Source organism: Aquarana catesbeiana, linkage group LG12 (genome assembly GCF_042186555.1).
Source record: "Aquarana catesbeiana isolate 2022-GZ linkage group LG12, ASM4218655v1, whole genome shotgun sequence".
Taxonomy (NCBI): Eukaryota; Metazoa; Chordata; class Amphibia; order Anura; family Ranidae; genus Aquarana; species Aquarana catesbeiana.
This window is the reverse complement of record NC_133335.1, coordinates 201,857,456-201,881,387: the sequence shown is the minus strand read 5'-3', so window position 1 is coordinate 201,881,387 and position 23,932 is coordinate 201,857,456. Positions and strand designations below refer to the sequence as shown.

The following is a 23,932-nucleotide window of genomic DNA, read 5'->3' as shown; positions in this document are numbered from 1 at the left end:
TCATTTTTTTAAAAAAAAATCATTTAAAAAAAATCATTAAAAAAATCATTTTTGAAAAAAAAATCATTTAAAAAAAATCATTTTTGAAAAAGAAAATCATTTTTGAAAAAAAAAATCATTTTTAAAAAAAAATCATTTAAAAAAAAAAATTTAAAAAAAATCATTTTTGAAAAAAAAAATAATTTTTGAAAAAAAAATAATTTTTGAAAAAAAATAATTTTTGGAAAAAAAATAATTTTTGAGAAAAAAAATACTTTTTGAGAAAAAAAATACTTTTTGAAAAAAAAATATTTTTAAAAAAAATCATTTAAAAATATATATTTTTTAAAATCATTTAAAAATATATATATTTTTTTGAAAAAAAAATAATTTTTGAAAAAATAAAAAATAATTTTTGGAAAAACAAAAAATAATTTTTGGAAAAATAAAAAATAATTTTTGAAAAAATAAAATCATTTAAAAAAAAAAATCATTTAAAAAAAATCATAAAAAAAATAATTTTTGAAAAAAAATCATTTAAAAAAATTAATTTTTGAAAAAAAATAATTAAAAAAAATCATTTTTGAAAAAAAAATTAAAAAAAAATCATTTTTGAAAAAATAAAATCATTTTTGAAAAAATAAAATCATTTAAAAAAAATCATTTTTGAAAAAGAAAATTATTTTTGAAAAAATAAAATCCTTTTTGAAAAAGAAAATAATTTTTGAAAAAATAATTTTTGAAAAAAATTATTAAAAAAAACATTTTTGAAAAAAAATCATTTTTGAAAAAAAATCATTTTTGAAAAAATAAAATCATTTAAAAAAAATCATTAAAAAAATCAGCTGCCATCTAAAGGCTCGTACACACGATCGGATTGTTGGCCAACAGAGCGTCAGACTTTTGTCCGAAAGGCGTGTGACGGGAACTTGTCTTGCATACAAATCATTTTTGAAAAAAAAAATAATTTACAAAAAAAAATCATTTTTGAAAAAATAAAAAATCATTTTTTTAAAAAAAAATCATTTAAAAAAAATCATTAAAAAAATCATTTTTGAAAAAAAAATCATTTAAAAAAAATCATTTTTGAAAAAGAAAATCATTTTTGAAAAAAAAAATCATTTTTAAAAAAAAATCATTTAAAAAAAAAAATTAAAAAAAAATCATTTTTGAAAAAAAAAAACATTTTTGAAAAAAAAAATCATTTAAAAAAATACATATTTTTGAAAAAAAAATCATTTATAAAAAAAAACTTTTTGAAAAAAAAAATTTTTTGAAAAAAAAATCATTTAAAAAAAATAATTTTTGAAAAAAAAATCATTTTTGAAAAAAAATAATTTTTGGAAAAAAAATAATTTTTGAGAAAAAAAATACTTTTTGAGAAAAAAAATACTTTTTAAAAAAAATCATTTAAAAATATATATTTTTTAAAATCATTTAAAAATATATATATTTTTTTGAAAAAAAAATAATTTTTGAAAAAATAAAAAATAATTTTTGGAAAAACAAAAAATAATTTTTGGAAAAATAAAAAATAATTTTTGAAAAAATAAAATCATTTTAAAAAAAAAATCATTTAAAAAAAATCATAAAAAAAAATAATTTTTGAAAAAAAATCATTTAAAAAAATTAATTTTTGAAAAAAAATAATTAAAAAAAATCATTTTTGAAAAAAAAATTTAAAAAAAATCATTTTTGAAAAAATAAAATCATTTTTGAAAAAATAAAATCATTTTTGAAAAAATAAAATCATTTAAAAAAAATCATTTTTGAAAAAGAAAATTATTTTTGAAAAAATAAAATCCTTTTTGAAAAAGAAAATAATTTTTGAAAAAATAATTTTTGAAAAAAATTATTAAAAAAAACATTTTTGAAAAAAAATCATTTTTGAAAAAAAATCATTTTTGAAAAAATAAAATCATTTAAAAAAAATCATTAAAAAAATCATTTTTGAAAAAAAAATCATTTTTGAAAAAAAAAATCATTAAAAAAAAAATAATTTTTGAAAAAATAAAATCATTTTTGAAAAAATAAAATCATTTTTGAAAAAATAAAATCATTTTTGAAAAAATAAAATCATTTTTGAAAAAAAAAATCATTTAAAAAATAATTAAAAAAATCATTTTTGAAAAAAAAATCATTTAAAAAAATACATATTTTTGAAAAAAATCATTTTTTAAAAAAAAAAACCTTTTTGAAAAAAAATAATAATTTCTGAAAAAAATCATTAAAAAAAATAAATATATTTTTGAAAAAATAATTTTTGAAAAAAAAATAATTTTTGAAAAAAAAATAATTTTTGGAAAAAAAATCATTTTTGAGAAAAAAAATACTTTTTGAAAAAAAAATATTTTTGAAAAAAAAATCATTTAAAAAAATATATTTTTTAAAATCATTTAAAAATATATATATTTTTTTGAAAAAAAAATAATTTTTGAAAAAATAAAAAATAATTTTTGGAAAAACAAAAAATAATTTTTGGAAAAATAAAAAATCATTTTTGAAAAAATAAAATCATTTTTAAAAAAAAATCATTTAAAAAAAATCATTAAAAAAATAATTTTTGAAAAAAAATCATTTAAAAAAATTAATTTTTGAAAAAAAAAATTAAAAAAAATCATTTTTGAAAAAAAAATTAAAAAAAAATCATTTTTGAAAAAATAAAATCATTTTTGAAAAAAAAAATCATTTAAAAAAAATCATTTTTGAAAAAATAAAATAATTTTTGAAAAAATAATCATTTAAAAAAAATAATTTTTGAAAAAAATTATTAAAAAAAACATTTTTGAAAAAAAAACATTTTTAAAAAAAAATCATTTTTGAAAAAATAAAATCATTTAAAAAAAATCATTAAAAAAAATAATTTTTGAAAAAAAAATCATTTAAAAAATAATTTAAAAAATCATTTTTGAAAAAAAAATCATTTAAAAAAAATACATATTTTTGAAAAAAATCATTTTTTTAAAAAAAAAACCTTTTTGAAAAAAAAAAATTTTTGAAAAAAATCATTAAAAAAAATAAATATATTTTTGAAAAAATAATTTTTGAAAAAAAAAAATTTTGAAAAAAAAAATCATTTTTGAAAAAAAAAATACTTTTTGAAAAAAAAATATTTTTGAATAAAAAAATCATTTAAAAAAAATATTTTTTAAAAATCATTTAAAAATATATTTTTTTTTGGAAAAAAAAATAATTTTTGAAAAAAAAATAAATCATTTAAAAAAATCTTTTTTGAAAAAAAAATCATTTTTGAAAAATTTTTTTTTTTTTTTTTAAATGTTCAGTTGATGATGGGACTTCTTCAACTTTTAATACTACAATTTATACTTTTTAAAATATTAAGCTTTTTAACACTTTTCACAGTTACTCCAGCCACTCCACCCAGTTACTCCGCCCACTCCAGTTGTAGAGGCAAGAACACTTCACACAATTTCCCCAGAAATTGTAGCTTTTCTAGTTTATTATTGGGCTTGGAGTTATCGCTTTGACATTATTTTTTTGGTTGAATAATGATTTGATTTGTTATATTTTCTATATTTTTGGATGCATAGAATACACTTTTTGGTTAAGTTCTATTGGCAGATAGCATGTCTAATTTTATTTGTTTTCTTTTTTTAATGCACAATAAAAAAAAATTGTGTAGAATAATACTTGGCTATGTGTTTTACTTCAAATGACAGTTTGGGAGTAGGCAGTTACATTTAAAAAAATACAATGTAAAATTAACAAGGAACACCAACATAGTTGTATCTTTGATCTGAAAAACTTCGGGATAATGGTGTTGTGATAACTTGACCAAAAAAAAAAATAAATAAATAAATAATATTATTCTTGATATCACTAGAAAAAAAAAGCCTTTGAAAATCCGTTTCCAATAACTCCATCAGTATCACCAGCAAAGCAGCTTCATTATTATCCCATTAAAGAAGAAGAGAATTGTGCGCTTCATTTGGAGATTTCATAATTTGCCACGTCACAAATGTTAATTCTCCATTACGAACGCTAGTTTACAAGACCGACCGCTTCCGGCTCGTCCTTGCTTCCAAGCATGCGTGTTTGTACTTTGGACTTTTGTCCGACGGACTTGTGTACACACGCTCGGAAAATCCGACAACAGACATTTGTCCGCGGAAAATTTTAAAGCCTGCAAGCCAACATTTGTCCGATGGAGTGTACAAATGGTCGGATTTTCCGCCAACAGCCTGACATCACACAATTCCCTAACGAAAAATCCGATCGTGTGTACGGGGCATTACAGTTATCACTCTGTGCCATGCATTGCTTTTGGAAACCGTTAAATTGTCGGTTTTATTTACCGTTTAAGTTTATTCAGTCAGCAAGATCATTTTATGTTTGAAAAAAATCTAATCTCTGTGTGGCAGATCGTTTTTGCCCATCCCAATTCTTTAACCGACGATTGAAAATTCCCACATTGTAGGATTATTATTGTGCCAGCATTGTGCTTGCAGCGGTTGCCAAGGAGACGGGTCGGCACGCCTGTATGAGAATGGAATTCTGGGATTTTCTGAACTATGAGAAGGCCTCTGCCTCCACCAAGATGGCTGCCGTGAGCGGACACTGAATGAGGAGGGGGGACTTCGCCGTACGAGCCCACCTGAGGGAGGAAGAGAGGGAGCTCCTCCAGCACCTACTCCCTCGCTAAGCCCGGAGGGAAAACGGGCCCACACACCGGGTATTGAACGACGGGACCGCACCACGTGACCGCACTTGGTTACCAAGCGGGAGCGGCTCCTGGTTACCAGCGCCCATAATGCAACGGGACAGCGCCGGGAGAAAGATGGGGGTCAGCAAACAGGTAAATACGGCTGAGGACTGACTAGAGGGCCCCGGTCCTTATACCATAACCGGAGGGAACCGGTTTACTATGATAAAATTACATTTGTTTGGGGACATTTATAAGGGACAGGCAGTGTGGTGTACAGACAGGGGAGGGGGACAGTTGTCATGGCAACCAGAGTGACACTTTGTATTCCCTGCCCTGGAGGGGGCTTCAGGATCTGCAGGTCATCCTCTGTATGTGGATCTTTTGTGTCACGCGGAGGGGTCGCCATACTTCGCCAGCACCAAGGTCACACGAGAGAGACGCCGCTCTCTAGCCAGTTAAGGACCTTTTTTTGAGATTTGTTTACAAGTTAAAAATATAATATTTTTTTGCTAGAAAATTACGTAGAACCCCCAAACATTATACTTTTACAGCCTAGAGAATAAAATGGCGGTTGTTGCAATACTTTCTGTCACACCGTATTTGCGCAGCTGTCTTACATGCGCACTTTTTTTGGGAAAAATACACTTTTTTGAATTAAAAAATAAGACAGTAAAGTTCGCCCTATTTGTTTTATATTGTGAAAGATAATGTTACGTCCAGTAAATCAATACCCAACATGTCATGCTTCAAAATTACGCCCACTCGTGGAATGGCGACAAACTTTTACCCATAAAAATCTCCATAGGCGATGTTTAAAAAATTCTACAGGTTACAGAGGAGGTCTAGGGCTAGAATTATTGCTCTCGCTCTAACGATCGCGGCGATACCTCACATGTGTGGTTTGAACACCGTTTTTCATATGCGGGCACTACTCAAGTATGCGTTCGCTTCTGCACGCTCGACGGGGCGCATTTAAAACATTTTTTTTTTTTTTTCTTATTTATTTTTATACACTGTTTTTTTACAAAAAAAAAAAAAAAAATGTCACTTTTATTCCTATTACAAGGAATGTAATTGTAATAGAAAAAAAGCATGACAGGACCTCTTAAATATGAGATCTGGGGTCAAAAAGACCTCAGATCTCATATCTACACTAAATGCAAAAAAAAAAAAAAAAAGTCCTTTTAAGAGCTATGGGAGGAAGTGACGTTTTGATGTCGCTTCCACCCTGCATTGGTATGGAGACGGGGGGGGGGGGGGGGCCATCTTCCCCTCCACACGTTTCCATGTCACTGACATGAGAGGATCCGATCGCCTCCGCCACTGCAGATGGCTCCGGTAAGCGGCAGAGGGCACCGGAGCGCGGTGGGAGGGGGGTGGCCCTCTCCCGCTGCCAATAAAGGTGATCTTGCGGTGAATCCACCGCAGAGACCACTATCAGAAACCGGATCGCCGGCTGAAAAAGAGGATACCGGGGTTATGGCAGTTAGCTGCTGCCATAACAACTGTATTCCCCTTCAAAGTTTGGATGTATATTGGCGTGCAGCGGTCCGGAAGTGGTTAGAGTCGCTCCTTCACACTGCTGGATGTCTCCGGCCACACAATCCCATAGAGACCGGCAGGACATCTCTCGGCGATTCTGACAATTTGTCGCCAGCGTCAAGATCTCCCGTGTGACATCAGCCTGAAAATGGCCATACACTATACAGATCTGATTGTACAATCTTCTCTAGTTCTTCCATCAGCTGCACGGATCAGCCATAGCGTTATGACCAGGGATGGACTCGGACGCATTCGAAAACCCCACGTGTCCGATCCCACCAGGAAGCCGACACGGCACACGGCTAATCGCAGGCAGTGAGACATTTCCTGGTCTGCAGCTGCACACTCACTGTATGTGATTAGCCGTGTGCCGTGTCGGGCACATGGGGTTTTCGAACGCGTCCGAACCCATCTCTAATTATGACCACTGAGAGGTTAGGTCCGTGGTTGTCAACTTTAGAGCTAAAGAGAGCCTCAAATACATCCCCTGAAATCACCAAAGGGCCACACATAATGTACAATATACACTCACCGGACACTTTATTAGGTACACCTTGCTAGTACCGGGTTGGACCCCCTTTTGCCTTCAGTACTGCTTTAATTCTTCATGGCATAGATTCTACAAGGTGTTGGAAACATCCCTCAGAGATTTTGGTCCATAGTGACATGATGGCATCACACAGTTGCTGCAGATTCACAGCCATGATGCCAATCTCCTGTTCCACCACATCTCAAAAGATCCTCTATTGGATGAGATCTGATGACTGTGGAGGCCATTGGAGTACAGTGATCTCATTGTCCAGTGGTGAGATGATTTGATCTTTGTGACATGGTGCATTATCCTGCTGGAAGGAGCCATCAGAAGATGAATACACTGTAGTCATAAAGGGATGGACATGGTCACCAACAATACTCAGGAAGGCCGTGGTGTTTAAACGATGTTCAGTTGGTACTGAGGGGCCCAAAGTGTGCCAAGAAAATATCCCCCCACACCATTACACCACCACCAGCCTGAACCATTGATACAAGGCAGGATGGATCCATACTTTCATGTTGTTTACAACAAATTCTGACCCGACCATCTGAATGTCGCAGCTGAAATCGAGACTCTTTAGAACAGGCAAAGTTTTTCCAATCTTCTATTGTCCAATTTTGGTGATCCTGTGCGAATTGTAGCCTCAATTTCCCGTTCTTAACTGACAGGAGTGGAACCCGATGTGGTCTTTTGCTGCTGTAGCCCATCTGCTTCAAGGTTTGATGTGTTGTGCATTCAGAGATGGTTAAAGTGGTTGTAAACCCTTCTATATACCCAGTGAAATGACTGGCCTCATACACGGAGATGAAACAAATCCTCCTACAGAAGTTGTACCTGTTTATCTGCAGTCTTCTCTTCTCTAGATCCATTGAAAGTGCAGATTTTTTTAAAACTTGTCTGAGCTGTCAGGAAAAAAAGGGGGTGGAGAGCTGAAGTTACTCTGCAGAGCTCAGTAAGGAGAGCTGATTGGAGGGAAGGGACACACCCTCCTCCACACAGCACACAGGAACAGAGCTAATGCTGTCAATCACAGGCTGTGTGCTGGAGCACCCTATCCTGTCACCTTTCATCTTTTGGTGTGTTCTGTATTCTGCATACCTTGGTTGTAACAAGTAATTTATTTGAGTTACTGTTGCCTTTCTATCATCTCAAACCACTCTGCTCATTCTCCTCTGACATCAACAAGGCGTTTTTGTCCACACAACTGCCACTCACTGGATATTTTCTCTTTTTCGGACCATTCTCTGTGAACCCCAGAGATGGTTGTGTGTGAAGATCCCAGTAGATCAGCAGTTATTGAAATACTCAGACCAGCCCGCCTGGCACCAACAGCGATGCCACATTCAAAGTCACTTAAATCCCCTTTATTCCCCATTCTGATGCTCGGTTTGAACTTCAGCAAGTCGTTTTCACCACGTCTAGATGCCTAAATGCATTGAGTTGCTGCCATGTGATTGGCTGATTAGCAATTTGTGTTACCAAGCAATTAAACAGGTGTACCTAATAAAGTGGCCGGTGATTGTATATAATGCTTGAGAGAATTGTCAGAAACTGAAGACTTGATGGAGGATATAAAGGTCAGAGGGCGTGGACAGGATTGTTGGCTGGGGATCTGCTGCAGAACATAATGAGACTGAGAATATATTATATGAGGCTAGTAGAGATCAATGCTATTATTCTAATTAATGTGCCCAATACAGACTGCTGAGGTCCAAGGGCTGCACATCATTTACAAAAGGGTGGCAGGTTGGGCTCCAGGGGGTTAAAGTGGTTGTAAGCCTCAGACATGAAACGTGAACAAAGCCTATCCCTCTATAGTGTGTACTTGTCTCTATCCAGAGCACTAAGTGTCATTTCTGTCTGCTGCTTCATTCCTCTGCTATCAGCATGAATCACACCTTTTTCCTGACACCAAAAGATAAAAGGTGACAGGATAGGGTGCTCCAGCACACAGCCTGTGATTAACAACATTAGCTCTGTTTCTGTGTGGAGGGGGGTGTGTCCCTTCCCTCCAATTAGCTCTCCTTTCTGAGCTCTGCAGAGTGTTACTTCAGCTCTCCACCCCCTTTTTTTTCCTGACAGCTCAGACAAGTTTTAAAAAAGCTGCACTTTCAGTGGATCTAGAGAAGAGAAGACTGCAGATAAACAGGTCCAACTTGTGTAGGATGATTTGTTTCATCTCCGTGTATCACATGAGGCCAGTCTCTTCACTGAGTATATGGAAGGGTTTACAACCACTTTAACCAATTCAATACACGGCACTTGTACCCCCTTCCTGTACTGACCAATTTTTGGCTTTCAGTGCTCACACTTTTGAATGCCAATTACTCATGTAACACTGTACCCGCGATGTTTGCCGGGCACCCGTGATTGCTGGTAACAGCAGGGACGGGGATCTGTGCGTGTAAACGCACAGATCCACGTCCTGTCAGGTGAGAGGAGACCGATGGTGTGTTCCCAGTACAGAGGAACACCGATCGGTCTCCTCCCCTTGTGAGTCCCCTCCCCCCACAGTTAGAATCACTTCCTAGGACACACATTTAACCCCTTTATTGCCCCCTAGTGTTAACCCCCTCCCTGCCAGTGACATTTATACAGTAATCGGTGCATTTTAATAGCACTGATCGCTGTATAAATGTGAATGGTCCCAAAATAATGTCAAAATTCGATAATCGCAGATCGCCGCCATTACTAGTAAAAAAAAAAAAAAAAATAAAATAATAATTTAAAAAAATGCCATAAATCTATCCCCTATTTTGTAGACGCTATAACTTTTTAACTTTTGCACAAACCAATTAATCTACGCTTATTGCGATTTTTTTTTTTTTTTTTTTTTTTTTTTTTTTTTTTCAAACTTGTCACTCTTCTTTTGTTTATAGCACAAGAAATAAAAATCGCAGAGGTGATCAAATAGCACCAAAAGAAAGCTCTATTTGTGGGGAAAAAAATGGGTACATTTTGGTATAGTGTTGCATGACTGCGCATTTGTCATTCAAAGTGCGACAGCGCTGAAAACTGAAAATCGGCCTGGGCAGGAAGGGGGTGAAAATGCCCGGTATTGAAGTGGTTTAACCACTTCCCGCCCGGCCTATAGCGGATTGACGTCCGGGAAGTGGTTCCGTTATCCTGACTGGGCGTCATATGACGTCCAGCAGGATAACATGCTGCCGCGGGGTCGCGCATCGCGGCGATCGGTGGAGCGGTGTGTCAGTCTGACACACTGCTCCACCAATCTTGTTAAAGAGCCTCCTGCGGAGGCTCTTTACCATGTGATCAGCCGTGTCCCATCACGGCTGATCACGATGTCAATAGGAAGAGCCGTTGAGTAGAGGAGAGCCGATCGGCGGCTCTCCTGACAGGGGGGGTCTGCGCTGATTCTTTATCAGCGTAGCCCCCCCTCAGATCACCACACTGGACCACCAGGGATCGCCACTAGGACCACCAGGGAAGGGGCAACATGTGGATGGCCAGGTATGTACCCCATGGCCATCTACATGTGCCCAATCTGTGCCCACAAATGGGCACTGATTGGCACCATAATCTTGCCTAGATGCCCAGCAATGCCACCCTTAGGAGCATCAGTGCCACCAATCGGTGTCATCAGTGCCACCCATCAATGTCCATCGGTGCCACCTGTCAGTGCCCATGGTGCCACCTCATCAGTGCCACCTCATCGGTGACACCTCATTGGTGCCGTCATATCAGTGCCCGCCATTGAAGAAGAAAACGTACTTTTTTCCAAAATTTTTAACAGAAACAAAGAAAAACTTGTTTTTTTTTTTTTTCAAAACGTTCGGTCTTTTTTTATTTGTTGCGCAAAAAATAAAAACCACAGAGGTGATTAAATACCACCAAAAGAAAGTTCTATTTGTGGAAACAAAATGATAAAAAAATTGTTTGGGTACAGTGTAGCATGACCGCGCAATTGTCATTCAAATAGCGACAGCGCTGAAAGCTGAAAATTGGCCTGGGCGGGAAGGTGTATAAGTGCCTGGTATTGAAGTGGTTAAACAAATAGAGCTTTCTTTTGGTGGTATTTAATCACCACTGGGTTTTTATTTTGTGCAACACAAGTGAAAAAAAAACCTTTTTTTTTTTTTTTTGTTTCTATTCTAAAATTTTGCAAATAAGTCATTTTTGTTCATAAATTTGGGCCAAACTTTTTACTACCACATATCTTTGGTAACCCAAATAAGTGTATAATATTTTGGTCTGTGTGAAAGTTGTAGTCTACAAGCTCACACCTGATGTACTGACGGCCTATCATTTCTTGAGGTCCTGAAATGTCAGGAAGGTACAAATAACCCCCAAATGACCCCTTTTTGAAAAGTAGACAGTCCAAGGTATTTAGTAAGAGGCATGGCAAGTTTTTTGAAGTTGTAATTTTTTAACACAATTCTTGGGAAAATGAAGAAAATATTAATTTTTTTACACACAATTATTATAACAAGTTATTTCTTAGACACAGCATATGCATACTTCCAATTACACCACAAAATACATTCTGCTACTCCTCCCGAGTATGGCGATACCAAATGTGTGGGACTTTTACACAGCCTGGCCACATACAGAGGCCCAACATCCAAGTAGCCCCTCCCAGGCATTCTCAGAGCATAAATTACCTATCACAATTTTGAAGGCCCTGGAGCACCAGGACAATTGAATTACCCACAAAATGACCCCATTTTGGAATGCAAACACCCCAAGGTATATTCTATGAGGCATTATGAGTCTTTTGAAAGATTCTTTTTTTTTTTTTTTTTTTCCACAAGTCTTCGGTAAACATTGAAAGAAAATGAAAACGTAATTTTTTTTTTTTTTCACACAAAGTTGTCAATTTATAAGATATTTCTAACACATAGCATGTATTTAGCAAAAATTACCCCAAAATACATTCTGCTACTCCTCCCGAGTATGGCGATACCACATGTGTCAGACTTTTGCACAGCCTGGCCACATAGAGAGGTCCAACATTGAAGTAGTACCATCAGGCGTTCTAGGGGCATAAATTACACATATAATTTAATGACAACCCATCACACTTCTGAAGGTCCTTGAGCATCAGGACAATGGAATTGCCCACAAAACCCCATTTTGGAAAGCAAACACCCCAAGGCATATTCTATGAGGCATGGGCTGCAGATAGGTACTTGGTTACTCTAAAGGGCTGGTGACAGGTACTCTGGTACTCTGATGGGCTGGTGACAGGTACTCTGGTACTCTGATGGGCTGGTGACAGGTACTCTGGTACTCTGATGGGCTGGTGACAGGTACTCTGGTACTCTGATGGGCTGGTGACAGGTACTCTGGTACTCTGATGGGCTGGTGACAGGTACTCGGGTACTCTGATGGGCTGGTGACAGGTCCTCTTTGTTACTGGGGGGGGGGGAGAATCGGTGTGTGTTGGTGTGCACTGTAAGCAGTAATGAGCTGTTACGATCGTTGTGTGTGAAGAGAACCCGGTAACAGCTCGTTACCGCGGTTTGTTTACATTCTGTGACCGGCTGTGATTGGCTGCCCCGCGCGCCACTAGGGGCGCGCACGAGTGCCATGCGCAAGGACAGTGCATGTGACCGGCTGTGACTGGACACAGCTGGTCACGTGGTAAAGAGCCATTTTTATTGGCTATTTACACTGATCTGGGGTGGGCTATGTCCCGAGGGACATGCCTCATCCCCGATTGCCACGCTGTGGGGGCTCGCAGGAGTGGCGAGAACGGGAGAACGTCATATGACTCCTGCCAACGTCATTTTACTATGACCCAGTGTGGAAGTGGTTAAGGCAATAACATTAGTTATCTCATTACAATGGCATCTGAAAGTGGGTGGGATATATTAGGCAGCAAGTTTTCAAGGTGCTGATTTGGCCTCCACATTCTCCAGATCTCAGTCCAATCGAGCATCTGTGGCATGTGCTGGAAAAACAAGTCTAATCCATTGAGACCCCACCTTGCAACTTACAGAACTTAAAGGGGTTGTCCTCCTGTGATGCAGCAGCCCCCCAGTGCCCCCCCCCCCCCTTTTTCTTACTTGAACATGATCTTTCCAGCGACAGGGACGAGCACACCAGCTCCAGCCGGTGTCTCTGGTCTTGATTGGATAGATTGATAGCAGCGCAGCCATTGACTCCCGCTGCTGTCAATCAAATCCAGTGACGCGGGGTCGAGTCCTGCTGTCTGTGTCCAATAGATGCAGCAGCAGGACACGGGAGCGCGCCCACACTAGTGCCCCGAGGGAGAGCGGCACTCGAACATGTTGTCACACTTTATACCCGGTGAAGACTGATGGTTGTGCTGATGCACTTTATACAGGTATAGTCCACTGTTGTCACCATTGGGAAATGGACCCCAAGACATGATGTGCTGGAATGTATGTATATAGGCAGGAAGTGGCTACAAATGACTGAAGCAGATCAGCAGTGCTGATAGTCCACAAAGGATGAAATAAGGCAAAAACAAGTGTTTTTATTTAAAAACTGCTTAACACACAGAGAGAACTAAATGTCATCCAGTTAGGGTTAAACGTACTTAAGTGGAATGTCGCAGGTCTGTCAAATGTGGCTATCGGGGGACTGACACATATATATGCTCACAGAGTTTATAATTATTGACGTAGTTCTTGTGGTAAGGATGGACGGGGGGGGGTGGCCTTCCTGGGCACTATTCGCCTCCACCTTCCTGCCCAGCTGTAAACTCATTGGCTCACTGGCTGTGGTTGACAGTGGCTCCCACTGCTATCTCAACCAATGAGGAGGAAGAGATGTGGGAGAGCTTCTGCTCTCGTGCACATCACTGGATCGAGATGGGGCTCAGGTAAGTAATGGGGGGGGGGGGGGGGGTCAGTTAAATATTGGGGGGCGGCTGGGGTTATTTGTAACCATTTGCGGACCAGCCGCCTTCATTATACTGCGGCAAGGTGGCACGATCCCGCAAATCGCCGAAGCTGTACTTTGGCTCAGGAACTCGCTTATGCGGGGGAGCCAATCAGCGAGTCAGGACATCGAGTCCGCCAGCCACCCGCGATCGTTCCCCGCACTGAGAGAACGGGGATCTGCCTGTGTAAACAAGGCAGATCTCTGTTCTGACAGGGGAGATCACAGATCCTGTATTTCTGCTAAGCAGGAAGATGGATCTCCGTGTTTCCCCAGTCACACAGTCCCCCGCACAGTTAGGGAACACATTTAACCCCTTGATCGCCTCTGATGTTAACCCCTTCCCTGCCAGTGTCATTAGTACAATGTCAGTGCATATTTTTAGCACTGCTTACTGTAATAATGTCACCGTTTCCCTCAAAAATGTCAGTTAGGTGTCCGATCTGTCCGCCGCAATGTCGCAGTCCCGCTAACCATCACTGATCGCCACCATTACTAGTAAAAATGAAATAAAAATGCCATAAATCTATCCCCTATTTTGTAGATGCGATAACTTTTGCGAAAACCAATATACACTTATTGCGATATGTTTAATAATAATAATTTAAAAAAAAAAAAAATAGCAGAATATATATCGGCCTAAACTGATGAATAGATTGATTTTATTTTTTTTTTGGAAATGTTTTATAACGGAAAGTAAAAAAAAAAGTATTTATTTCAAAATTGTTGCTTTTTTTTTTGTTTTTGTTTTATTGTTTGCGCTATAAACAAACAAACAAAAACACAGAGGTGATCAAATACCACCAAAAGAAAGCTCTATTTGTGGGGGAAAAAAGGACATCCATTTTGTTTGGTTATAGCGTCGCACGACCGCGCAATTGTCAGTTAAAGAGACGCAGTGCCGTATCGCAAAAAATGGCCTGGTCAAGAAGTGGGATTATTTTCTGTATACTGTGATTCTGTACTTGCCAAATATGCTGCAGAAATCTCCCTCCACTGAGTCTGGCTCCATCCATTTTAACCGCAAATTCCTGGATTTACACAGAAGCACATCTCCAGCTCTGCAGCTCTCATTGACCCTCTTATGACTCACTCCCCCCCCTCCCTTCCTCGCAAACTCTCACAAGAGTAAGAGAGAGAGAGCTGTGCATGATGTCATAAGCCTAGGTCAGTGACTGCGAACCTTGGCACCCCAGATGTTTTGGAACTACGTTTCCCATGATGCTCATGCGCTCTGCAGTGTAGTTGAGCATCATGGGAAATGTAGTTTCAAAACATCTGGAGTGCCAAGGTTTGCTATCACTGGCCTAGGCTAATAACCAAACAGGAAGTGGGTTGTATAAGGTATTTACTGGAAGGAAAAAAAGTTTTACTATGCAAAGTTAAAACAACAAGAGCAGAAGATTTAATAGATGGAAAAATCACTAAAGGTCTGCTTTAAGGCCCCATTCACATCTTGCGATTTGGGATTGTGGGCAGAATCGCATTGAAAGCGCAGCACAATGTGCTGCGTACGTTTGGGTGCCATTTTCCTTCAATGGCACCCCAAACGTAATGTGATTGTCGAGCGACAGGACACAAATAGCGTGAAGACAAACACGCGTAGGGGAGCCCATTCAAGTGAATGGGGTACCATATGCGAAAAGCAGGATCACATGCAAATCAATCAGAGGGAAAGGGGCCAACAATCTAGACAATGCAGGAAGTGTTCTACATAAAGGCTTCATGCTTGTGGCTGTACAGCGCTCAGAGTCTGTGTGATGGCGTTCCCAGTACTGCCGGGCATTGAGGAGAATTTTAAGATGCAGCTGTACGCAGTTATGCAGTGGGGATCGTGTAAGGTACCCACATGTGCACTGATGTATGCGCTAAACGCACACTACCTGCATTTAATTCTTCTCAGCGGGCCAAATACTTGTGGTGTGTGTGTTTTATTTACAAAAAAAAAAACTTTGCCAGTTGTTTTTTTTTCCTGTTTCTATTTCCCTTTATATTTTTCTTCTTCCAGGTTCCATCTGATAATGAAAATGGAAACACCATTTTATTTAATGTGTCAAAGAATGAGGCTGGAGGCTTCAAATCTTTCCAGAAAAGACTGAGAAGCACCTGGAAAATACAAAGGTAATAGCTTTGTTCTGGATGGCATTACAAGTTACCACAAGACATTAAAAGGGCAGAGCTGTGCAGAAATGTTGTTTGGAGTTTTTCCAAAAATTCTTTTCAGATTTGTTTCAGCGGGATTTCTGGTTTAGGGACCAATTCCCATAACGCCAATCTGTAATTCTACAGTATCTCACAAGTGAGTACACCCCTCACATTTTCGTAAATATTTTATTAAATCTTTTCATGTGACAACACTGAAGAAATGACACTTTGCTACAATGTAAAGTAGTGAGTGTACAGATTGTATAACAGTGTAAATTTGCTGTCCCCTCAAAATAACTCAACACACAGCCATTAATGTCTAAACCGCTGGCAACAAAAGTGAGTACACCCCTAAGTGAAAATGTCCAAATTGGGCCCAAAGTGTCAATATTTTGTGTGGCCACCATTATTTTCCAGCACTGCCTTAACCCTCTTGGGCATGGAGTTCACCAGAGCTTCACAGGTTGTCACTGGAGTCCTCTTCCCCTCCTCCATGATGACATCACAGAGCTGGTGGATGTTAGAGACCTTGTGCTCCTCCACCTTCCATTTGAGGATGCCCCACAGATGTTCAATAGGGTTTAGGTCTGGAGACATGCTTGACCAGTCCATCACCTTTACCCTCAGCTTCTTTAGCAAGGCAGTGGTCATCTTGGAGGTGTGTTTGGGGTCGTTCTCATGTTGGAATACTGCCCTGCAGTCCAGTCTCTGTATGGAGGGGATAATGCTCTACTTCAGTATGTCACAGTACATGTCGGCTTTCATGGTTCCCTCAATGAACTGTAGCTCCCCAGTGCCGGCAGCACTCATGCAGCCCCAGACCTTGACACTCCCACCACCATGCTTGACTGTAGGCAAGACACACTTGTCTTTGTACTCCTTACCTTGTTGACGCCACACATGCTTGACACCATCTGAACCAAGTAAGTTTATCTTGGTGTCCTCAGACCACAGGGCATGGTTCCAGTAATCCATGTCCTTAGTCTGCTTGTCTTCAGCAAACTGTTTGCGAGCTTTCTTGTGCATCATCTTTAGAAGAGGCTTCCTTCTGGGACGACAGCCATGCAGACCAATTTGATGCAGCGTGCGGCGTATGGTCTGAGCACTGACAAGCTGCAGCAATGCTGACAGAACTCGTACAGCTGTTTCCCAAAGACAACCTCTGTATATGACGCTGAGCACGTGCACAGTTTCAGGGTCTTGGCGATCTTCTTATAGCCTAGGTCATCTTTATGTAGAGCAACAATTATTTTTTTCAGATCTTCAGAGAGTTCTTTGCCATTAGGTGTCATGTTGAACGTCCAGTGACCAGTATGAGAGAGTGAGAGCGATAACACCAAATTTAACACACCTGCTCCCCACTCACACCTGAGACCTTGTAACACTAATGAGTCACATGACAACGGGGAGGGAAAATGGCTAATTGGGCACAAGTTGGACGTACTTACTTTAGTTGCCAGCGGTTTAGACATTAATGGCTGTGTGTTGAGTTATTTTGAGGGACAGCAAATTTACACTGTTATACAAGATGTACACTCACTACTTTACATTGTAGCAAAGTGTCATTTCTTCAGTGTTACATGAAAAGATATAATAAAATATTTACAAAAATGTGAGGGGTGTACTCACTTTTGTGAGATACTATACTTGCTGTTATATAAATTATAGTGTGTGTGTGTGTGTGTACCCTAACAATGACGTTTTTGCTTTTTTTACTTCTGTTTGGTCTGTTAACCATTTGACCTCTGGAAGGTTTTACCTCCTTCATGACCGAACCATTTTTTGCTATTCAGCACTTTAACTGGCAATTGCACGGTCATGAAACACTGTACACAAATTTTAATCTATTTAATTATTTCACACAATAGAGCTTTTTTTGGGGGGGAGGGCATTTGATTACCTTTGTTTGTTTGTTTGTTTTTTTTTTATTATATAAAAATAAACATTTTGAGAACAAAATAAAAACCCTATTTTATTTTCTGCCTTCTGTTATAAAACATATTCAATAAAAATCAAATGTCTTTATAAATTTAGGCAAAAAAGTATTCTATGTCACAAGTGCTGGCAGTGATTAGGATGCATTTTTATAGTCATGATCAAGATACAGTGAGGGGAAAAAAGTATTTGATCCCCTGCTGATTTTGTACGTTTGTCCACTGACAAATGAATGATCAGTCTATCATTTTAATGGTAGGTTTATTTTACCAGCGAGAGACAGAATAACAACAAAAATATCCAGAAAAACAGATTTCAAATTTTTTATAAATTGATTTGCGTTCAGTGAGTGAAATGAGTATCTGACCCCTTCACAAAACATGACTTGGTACTTGGTGGCAAAACCCTTTTTGGCAATCAGAGGTCAGACGTTTCTTGTAGTTGACCACCTCCTCTCAAGGTTATTAAGGTTTCGAGTCTGATGTTTGGCAACTCGAACCTTCAGCTCCCTCCACATATTTTCTATGGGATTAAGGTCTGAAGACTGGCTAGGCCACTCCAGGACCTTAGTGTACTTTTTTTCTTGAGCCACTCCTTTGTTGCCTTGGCCATGTGTTTTGGGTTATTGTCATGCTGGAATACCCATCCATGACCCATTTTCAATGCCCTGGCTGAGGGAAGGAGGTTCTCACCCAAGATTTGACAGTACATGGGCCCCGTCCATCGTCCTTTTGATGTGGTGAAGTTGTCCTGTCCCCTTAGCAGAAAAACACTTCCAAAGCTTAATGTTTCCACCTCCATGTTTGACGGTGGTATGGTGTTCTTGGGGTCATAGGCAGCATTCCTCCTCCTCCAAACATAGCGAGTTGAGTTGATGCCAAAGAGCTTGATTTTGGTCTCATCTGACCACAACACTTTCCCCCAGTTCTCTTCTGAATCATTCAGATGTTCATTAGCAAACTTCAGACCGGCCTGTACATGTGCTTTCTTGAGCAGGGGGACCTTGCGGGTGCTGCAGAATTTCAGTCCTTCACAGCGTAGTGTGTTACCAATTATTTTCTTGGTGACTATGGTCCCAGCTGCCTTGAGATCATTAACAAGATTCTCCCATGTAGTTCTCTGCTGATTCCTCACCGTTCTCATGATCATTGAAACTCCATGAGGTGAGATCTTGCATGGAGCCCCAGACCGAGGGAGATTGACAGTTAATTTTGTTTCTTCCATTTTCGAATAATCGCACAAACTATTGTCACCCTCTCACCAAGCTGCTTGGCGATGGTCTTGTAGCTCTGTGTAGGTTTACAATCTTGTCCTCGACATCCTTGGACAGCTCTTTGGTCTTGGCCATGGTGGAGAGATTGGAATCTGATCGATTGCTTCTTTGGACAGGTGTCGTGTGTGTGTGTGTTTTTTTTTTTTTTTTTTTTTTAATACAGGTAACAAGCTGAGATTAGGCTCATTCCCTTTTAAGCCTTGGTTCACACAATGACAGCGGGAATTAAATTGTGCGAGTTCAGCTGAACATACACAATTTCATACCTGCATGTCAGTCCCGACTTCAGGTGATTTCAGAAACATCTGTGCAGGTTGCTGCACAGATGTCTATGGAAATCGCACCCCGAAGTTGCCAAAAGTAGTACAGAAACTACTTTTGGGAATTGGTGCAGGGCCGCAAATGTGGCATCACACAGATTCGGACAGTGCCATTGCTGCTGATTACATGTCAAATCGTTCCAATGTGAACTTAGGCTAGAAGAGTGCTCCTAATCTAAGCTTGTTACCTGTATAGAGGACACCTGGGAGCCAGAAATCCTTCTGCTTGATAGGAGATCAAATACTTATTTTGCTCATTAAAATGCAAATCAAAATTTTTACTTTTTTTGAAATGCGTTTTTCTAGATTTTTTTTGTTGTTGTTCTGTCTCTCACTGTTAAAATAAACCTACCATTAAAATTATAGACTGATCATTTCTTTGTTAGTGGGCAAACGTACAAAATCGTCAGGGGATCAAATACTTTTTTCCCTCACTGTACTAATCCATTCAGACACTATACTAATAATGGCGGTGATCATCTTCTTCTTATACCGTGTTTCCCCGAAAATAAGCCTGGGTCTTATATTAATTTTGGCAACAAAAGACACAGTAGGGCTTATTTTCGGGGTAGGTCTTGCCATGTAATGTGCTGTCTTCTCTCCCCCTCTCCCTCCATGCCTATCAGGAATCCCCAGTGTGAACCGAGTTAAAATGCTTGTAAAATCCTTTAATCCACTCTATTACACATTGTACATTATATACTACTGTATGTTTCTGTAATATAATTGTGCCAAATACCTTCGTTATAGCGCTGCTCTGCACTTCTGTTAACCCGCCGGAGCTCTTTTCCCCCGCAATTATATTACAGAAACGCACACATTGTACATTATATATACTACTGTAATAGAGTGGATTATAGGATTTTACAAGCATTTTAAGCTAGGGCTTATTTTCGGAGTAGGGCTTATATTGCAGCCCTCCTGGAAAATAACACTAGGTTTAATTTTTGGGGTAGGTCTTATTTTAGAGGAAACACAGTATTGTGACTGTGATAGTGTGGTGGACAGTCTGGCGCTAACTGACTGACACTGACATTGCTAGTGACACTAATACAGTGATCAGTGATAATACTGCACTAATGACACTAGCTGGGTGACAGAAGTGATCAGGAATGTTATCAAGGGGTTCACTGTGTGTTTAACTTGTGTACGCAAGTGTAAACGTTCTGCTTTTACTCACAGATCATCTGGCTGGAGTCTCTCCTTGCTTTCAATTCTGAAGAGTTTTTACCAACACTATTAATGTATCATGTGAAATATCCATTGTCATCAAATTATATTCAAATTAATAAATCTATATAATAATGTGTACAATTTAAAGTTCAAATGCTGAAACTTTTCTGCGTTGAATTATTGTGACTTCCCAATTCATATATCATCCACCACTGTGCAAATCATGTCCTCAGCAGATTATGTGCACACCTTCACCAGCCGTTATACCTGCTCACCTCATACATGAGTCAGACTCCAAAACAATTCCTTTCTTTCAGCTATGGTCTCATCTCTTCCACATCCGACCAGCTACTCTGTATCCACTTTCCAATCAGTAGCCTCCCAGGGGGATCGCAAGAAAGATCTCTCATATAAACTGCCCCACTGCTTTTTCTGCTTCCTCCACACCAGCTCCACACCACTCGGTATTCCTGATGGGCTATGGCTCCACATTAATGCAACAATAGAGGATACATAGTGCTCTTCGTTTGCAACATTTATTAACCACTTGCTGACCGCTGCACGCCGATATACGTCGGCACAATGGCAGCAGTGGGCAAATGGGCGTACCTGTACGCCCCCTTTAAGAGGCGCGGCTAGCAGGTGCGCCGCGTACAGCATGACCGTGCCCGTGGGACTCGATGTCCGGCGGTCGTGTCACGGAGCCACAGAACGGGGAAGTGCCTATCTAAACAAGGCATTTCCCTGTTCTGCCTTGTGACATGACTGAGATCACCGCTCCCTGTCATCGGGAGCAGTAATTGCAGTAATCGGTGCATTTTTATCGCACTGATCGCTGTATAAATTACCAAAATAGTGTCAAGTGTCCGCCATAATGTCGCAGTCCCGATTAAAAATCGCAGATCGCTGCCATCACTAATAATAAAAATGACCTAAAACTATCTCCTATTTTGTAGACACTATAACTTTTTGAGCAAACCAATCAATATACGCTTTATTGTGTTTTTTACCAAAAATATGTAGAAGAATACATATCGGCCTAAACTGAGGAAAAAAATAGTTTTTTTTTTATATATTTTTGGGGGATATTTATTATAGCAAAAGGTAAAAAATATTGCATACATATTTTTTTTTTTTTTTTTTTCAAAATTGTCGCACCTTTTTTATTTTTTTTGTTTTATGGCGCAAAAAATAAAAACTGCAGAGGTGATCAATACCACCAAAAGAAAGCTCTATTTGTGGGAAAAAAAGGACATCAATTTTGTTTGGGTGTAACGTCGCAGGACTGCGCAATTGTCAGTTAAAGCGACACAGTGCCGAATCGCAAAAAGTGCTCTAGTTAGGAAGGGGGTAAAATCTTCTAGGGCTGAAGAGGTTAAAATGCCCCAATTAAAAAAACACTTACAAGATATTCAGTTAAAAACAGCTCTGTATAGTACTGCTCACCACTGTGGCTGCGTGACCTCACGGGCTCTGCTCCTCCCCTCTACAAGCGCATTGCCCTCTGATTGGGCTTTCTCAATCAGAGGGCGATACACGTGTATACATGTAATTTTGAAGAGTCGTCTGGTTTGGTAAGCAATACCTGGAATTTTAGGTGGCACAGAACAATGTCATATTTCATGTAATGAGAATGAATAGGGATATATTCAAGCTGCCTCAGAGTTCAGGCATAGGTCAGTCATGTTTCAGGAGGAGGGTTGAGACTTTGAGAAGTTATTGCGGCTTCAGAAAAATGAGTCTTCACCATCAGAGTAGAGCAGCTCTTGTAATTTCTACCTTCTCTTTATTTGCTCCAGTTTGAAAGATGACATTACTGCAGAGAAGATGATGGGAGTGAAGCTCTGGATTACTGCAGGGCCCAGGGAGAAGTTCACAGCCGCTGAGGTGAGTCTGCTATTTCTTTCATGATATAAAGGGGCAACTCCCTATTTTGAGGGGATTCCCTGTTTGTTTTTAAAGGGAACGTGTCATATCAGTACTTAACTGAAAAACCTGAATTTGTCCACTTTTCATAAACTCTTGCCACGTCCTAATTACCGGTATGTGATGAGACCGTATTTGCTGTAACTGAACAGGAGAAAATCTGCCTCGAAATACTAGTTTAGGAGTTCAAAAGTTTCTGCTTCCATTGGAGATTTCTACGTGGGTAGGTGTCTTAATGGCGGCATCCTGTGTCAAAACTCTTTTGGCTCTACTTCTTCATTAGATCACAGGAGAGAACTTTGTTCTCTATTCTTGTGACCCGTATTTACCCAGTAGCAGTCTAAAGTCTGCTGTCGGCTGACATCACGGAGTTGGTCCAGAGTCTGGAGGGATCCTGACTTTAATGTCGGGATCCACCCAGATGCCTGAGCACCAGCTGACTTGGCCTCTCAGCAAACCGCTGAGAGACTGAGCCAGCTGCTCCCACTGCCTGCGCAGCTTGGTGATCCAGTGAGATCTGAAGGGGCAGAGCAGAGAGCTGTTGACTGATAGTCAGCGGCTCACTGAAGACCGAGAACTGAGCGATCAGCGGTTTTTGATTGCTCAGTTCTCTTGGGCGGCAGAGGACAGATGCTGTGACCACCTAGGTGAGTATGGATGTTTTATTTTTTTTCATGTCCCACACTTTTATTTTCACTTTACTCCTTTTCACAATCATAAGGCCTTGTGCACACTGGACGCATTGGCTCCCCTAGGCACATTTCCTCCTATCAGCGGTGTTTTGGCAGAAAAAAAAACACTCAACGCTTGTAACATGTAGGCATGTTAAAGCTGCCTGAAATGACTTCACACTCAAGCGCTAAATGCGCCTAACATTAACGCAGGCCTAGATGCCTTTACACATGTCGCAAGATTTTGCTGTGATTTTTTTTTTTTTTTTTTTTTTTTTTGCCACGATTTTACTGTGCTTTATGGTGTGGTTTTCATTGGTCCACCACAATGGAAGAGCAACAGACCACTGTGAAGACATGCATAGAATGTTTACGGGATGCATTTTTCTTGAGCTTTTCTTGCTCTAAATGTGCCAATAATGGCTGAAAATTCATATTCATTTCAGTGATATTAACCACTGGCCATTGGCACACGGCCATCCACGTGATGTAAAAAATATGTGATTCATCAGACCAAGCCTCCTTCCGTTCCTCTGTGTTCCAGTTCTGATGCCCACTGTAGGCGTTTTTGTCCTTGGATACAGATCAGAATGGGCAACCTGCCCATGTACCGCCCCATACACCACAAACTACTGCGATCCCATTTATTTATTTTATTTTTATTTTTATTTTTTTATGCTTTCAACACATCGACATGGAAAACATGTTTACTTGCTGCCTAATATATCACATTAACTTTCAGATGCCATTGTTGTGTGGTGTGTGGTGTTTTTTTTTTTTTTACAGAATCATACTTGTCTAGGTGCATCTGTCCCCCGCTGCCTCCAACACTGAGAACCGAGCAATCGAACACCGCTAATGGCTCGGTTCTCCCAGCTATCCAAGCAGAGAGCTGCA

General features: G+C 38.9%; 1 protein-coding gene across 1 annotated transcript in view; it reads left to right on the top strand.

The window, feature by feature from the left end:
* The first annotated feature begins 4,486 nt into the window (after positions 1–4,486).
* IFT52 (intraflagellar transport 52) overlaps positions 4,487–23,932 on the top strand; it is a 65,775-nt gene continuing 46,329 nt past the window's right edge. Inside the window, exons 1-3 of the mRNA XM_073606494.1 lie at positions 4,487–4,795; positions 15,601–15,713; positions 22,238–22,325. Coding sequence (XP_073462595.1) covers positions 4,751–4,795; positions 15,601–15,713; positions 22,238–22,325 — 246 coding nt within the window. The 5' untranslated portion in view covers positions 4,487–4,750. The remainder of the gene's footprint in view (positions 4,796–15,600; positions 15,714–22,237; positions 22,326–23,932) is intronic.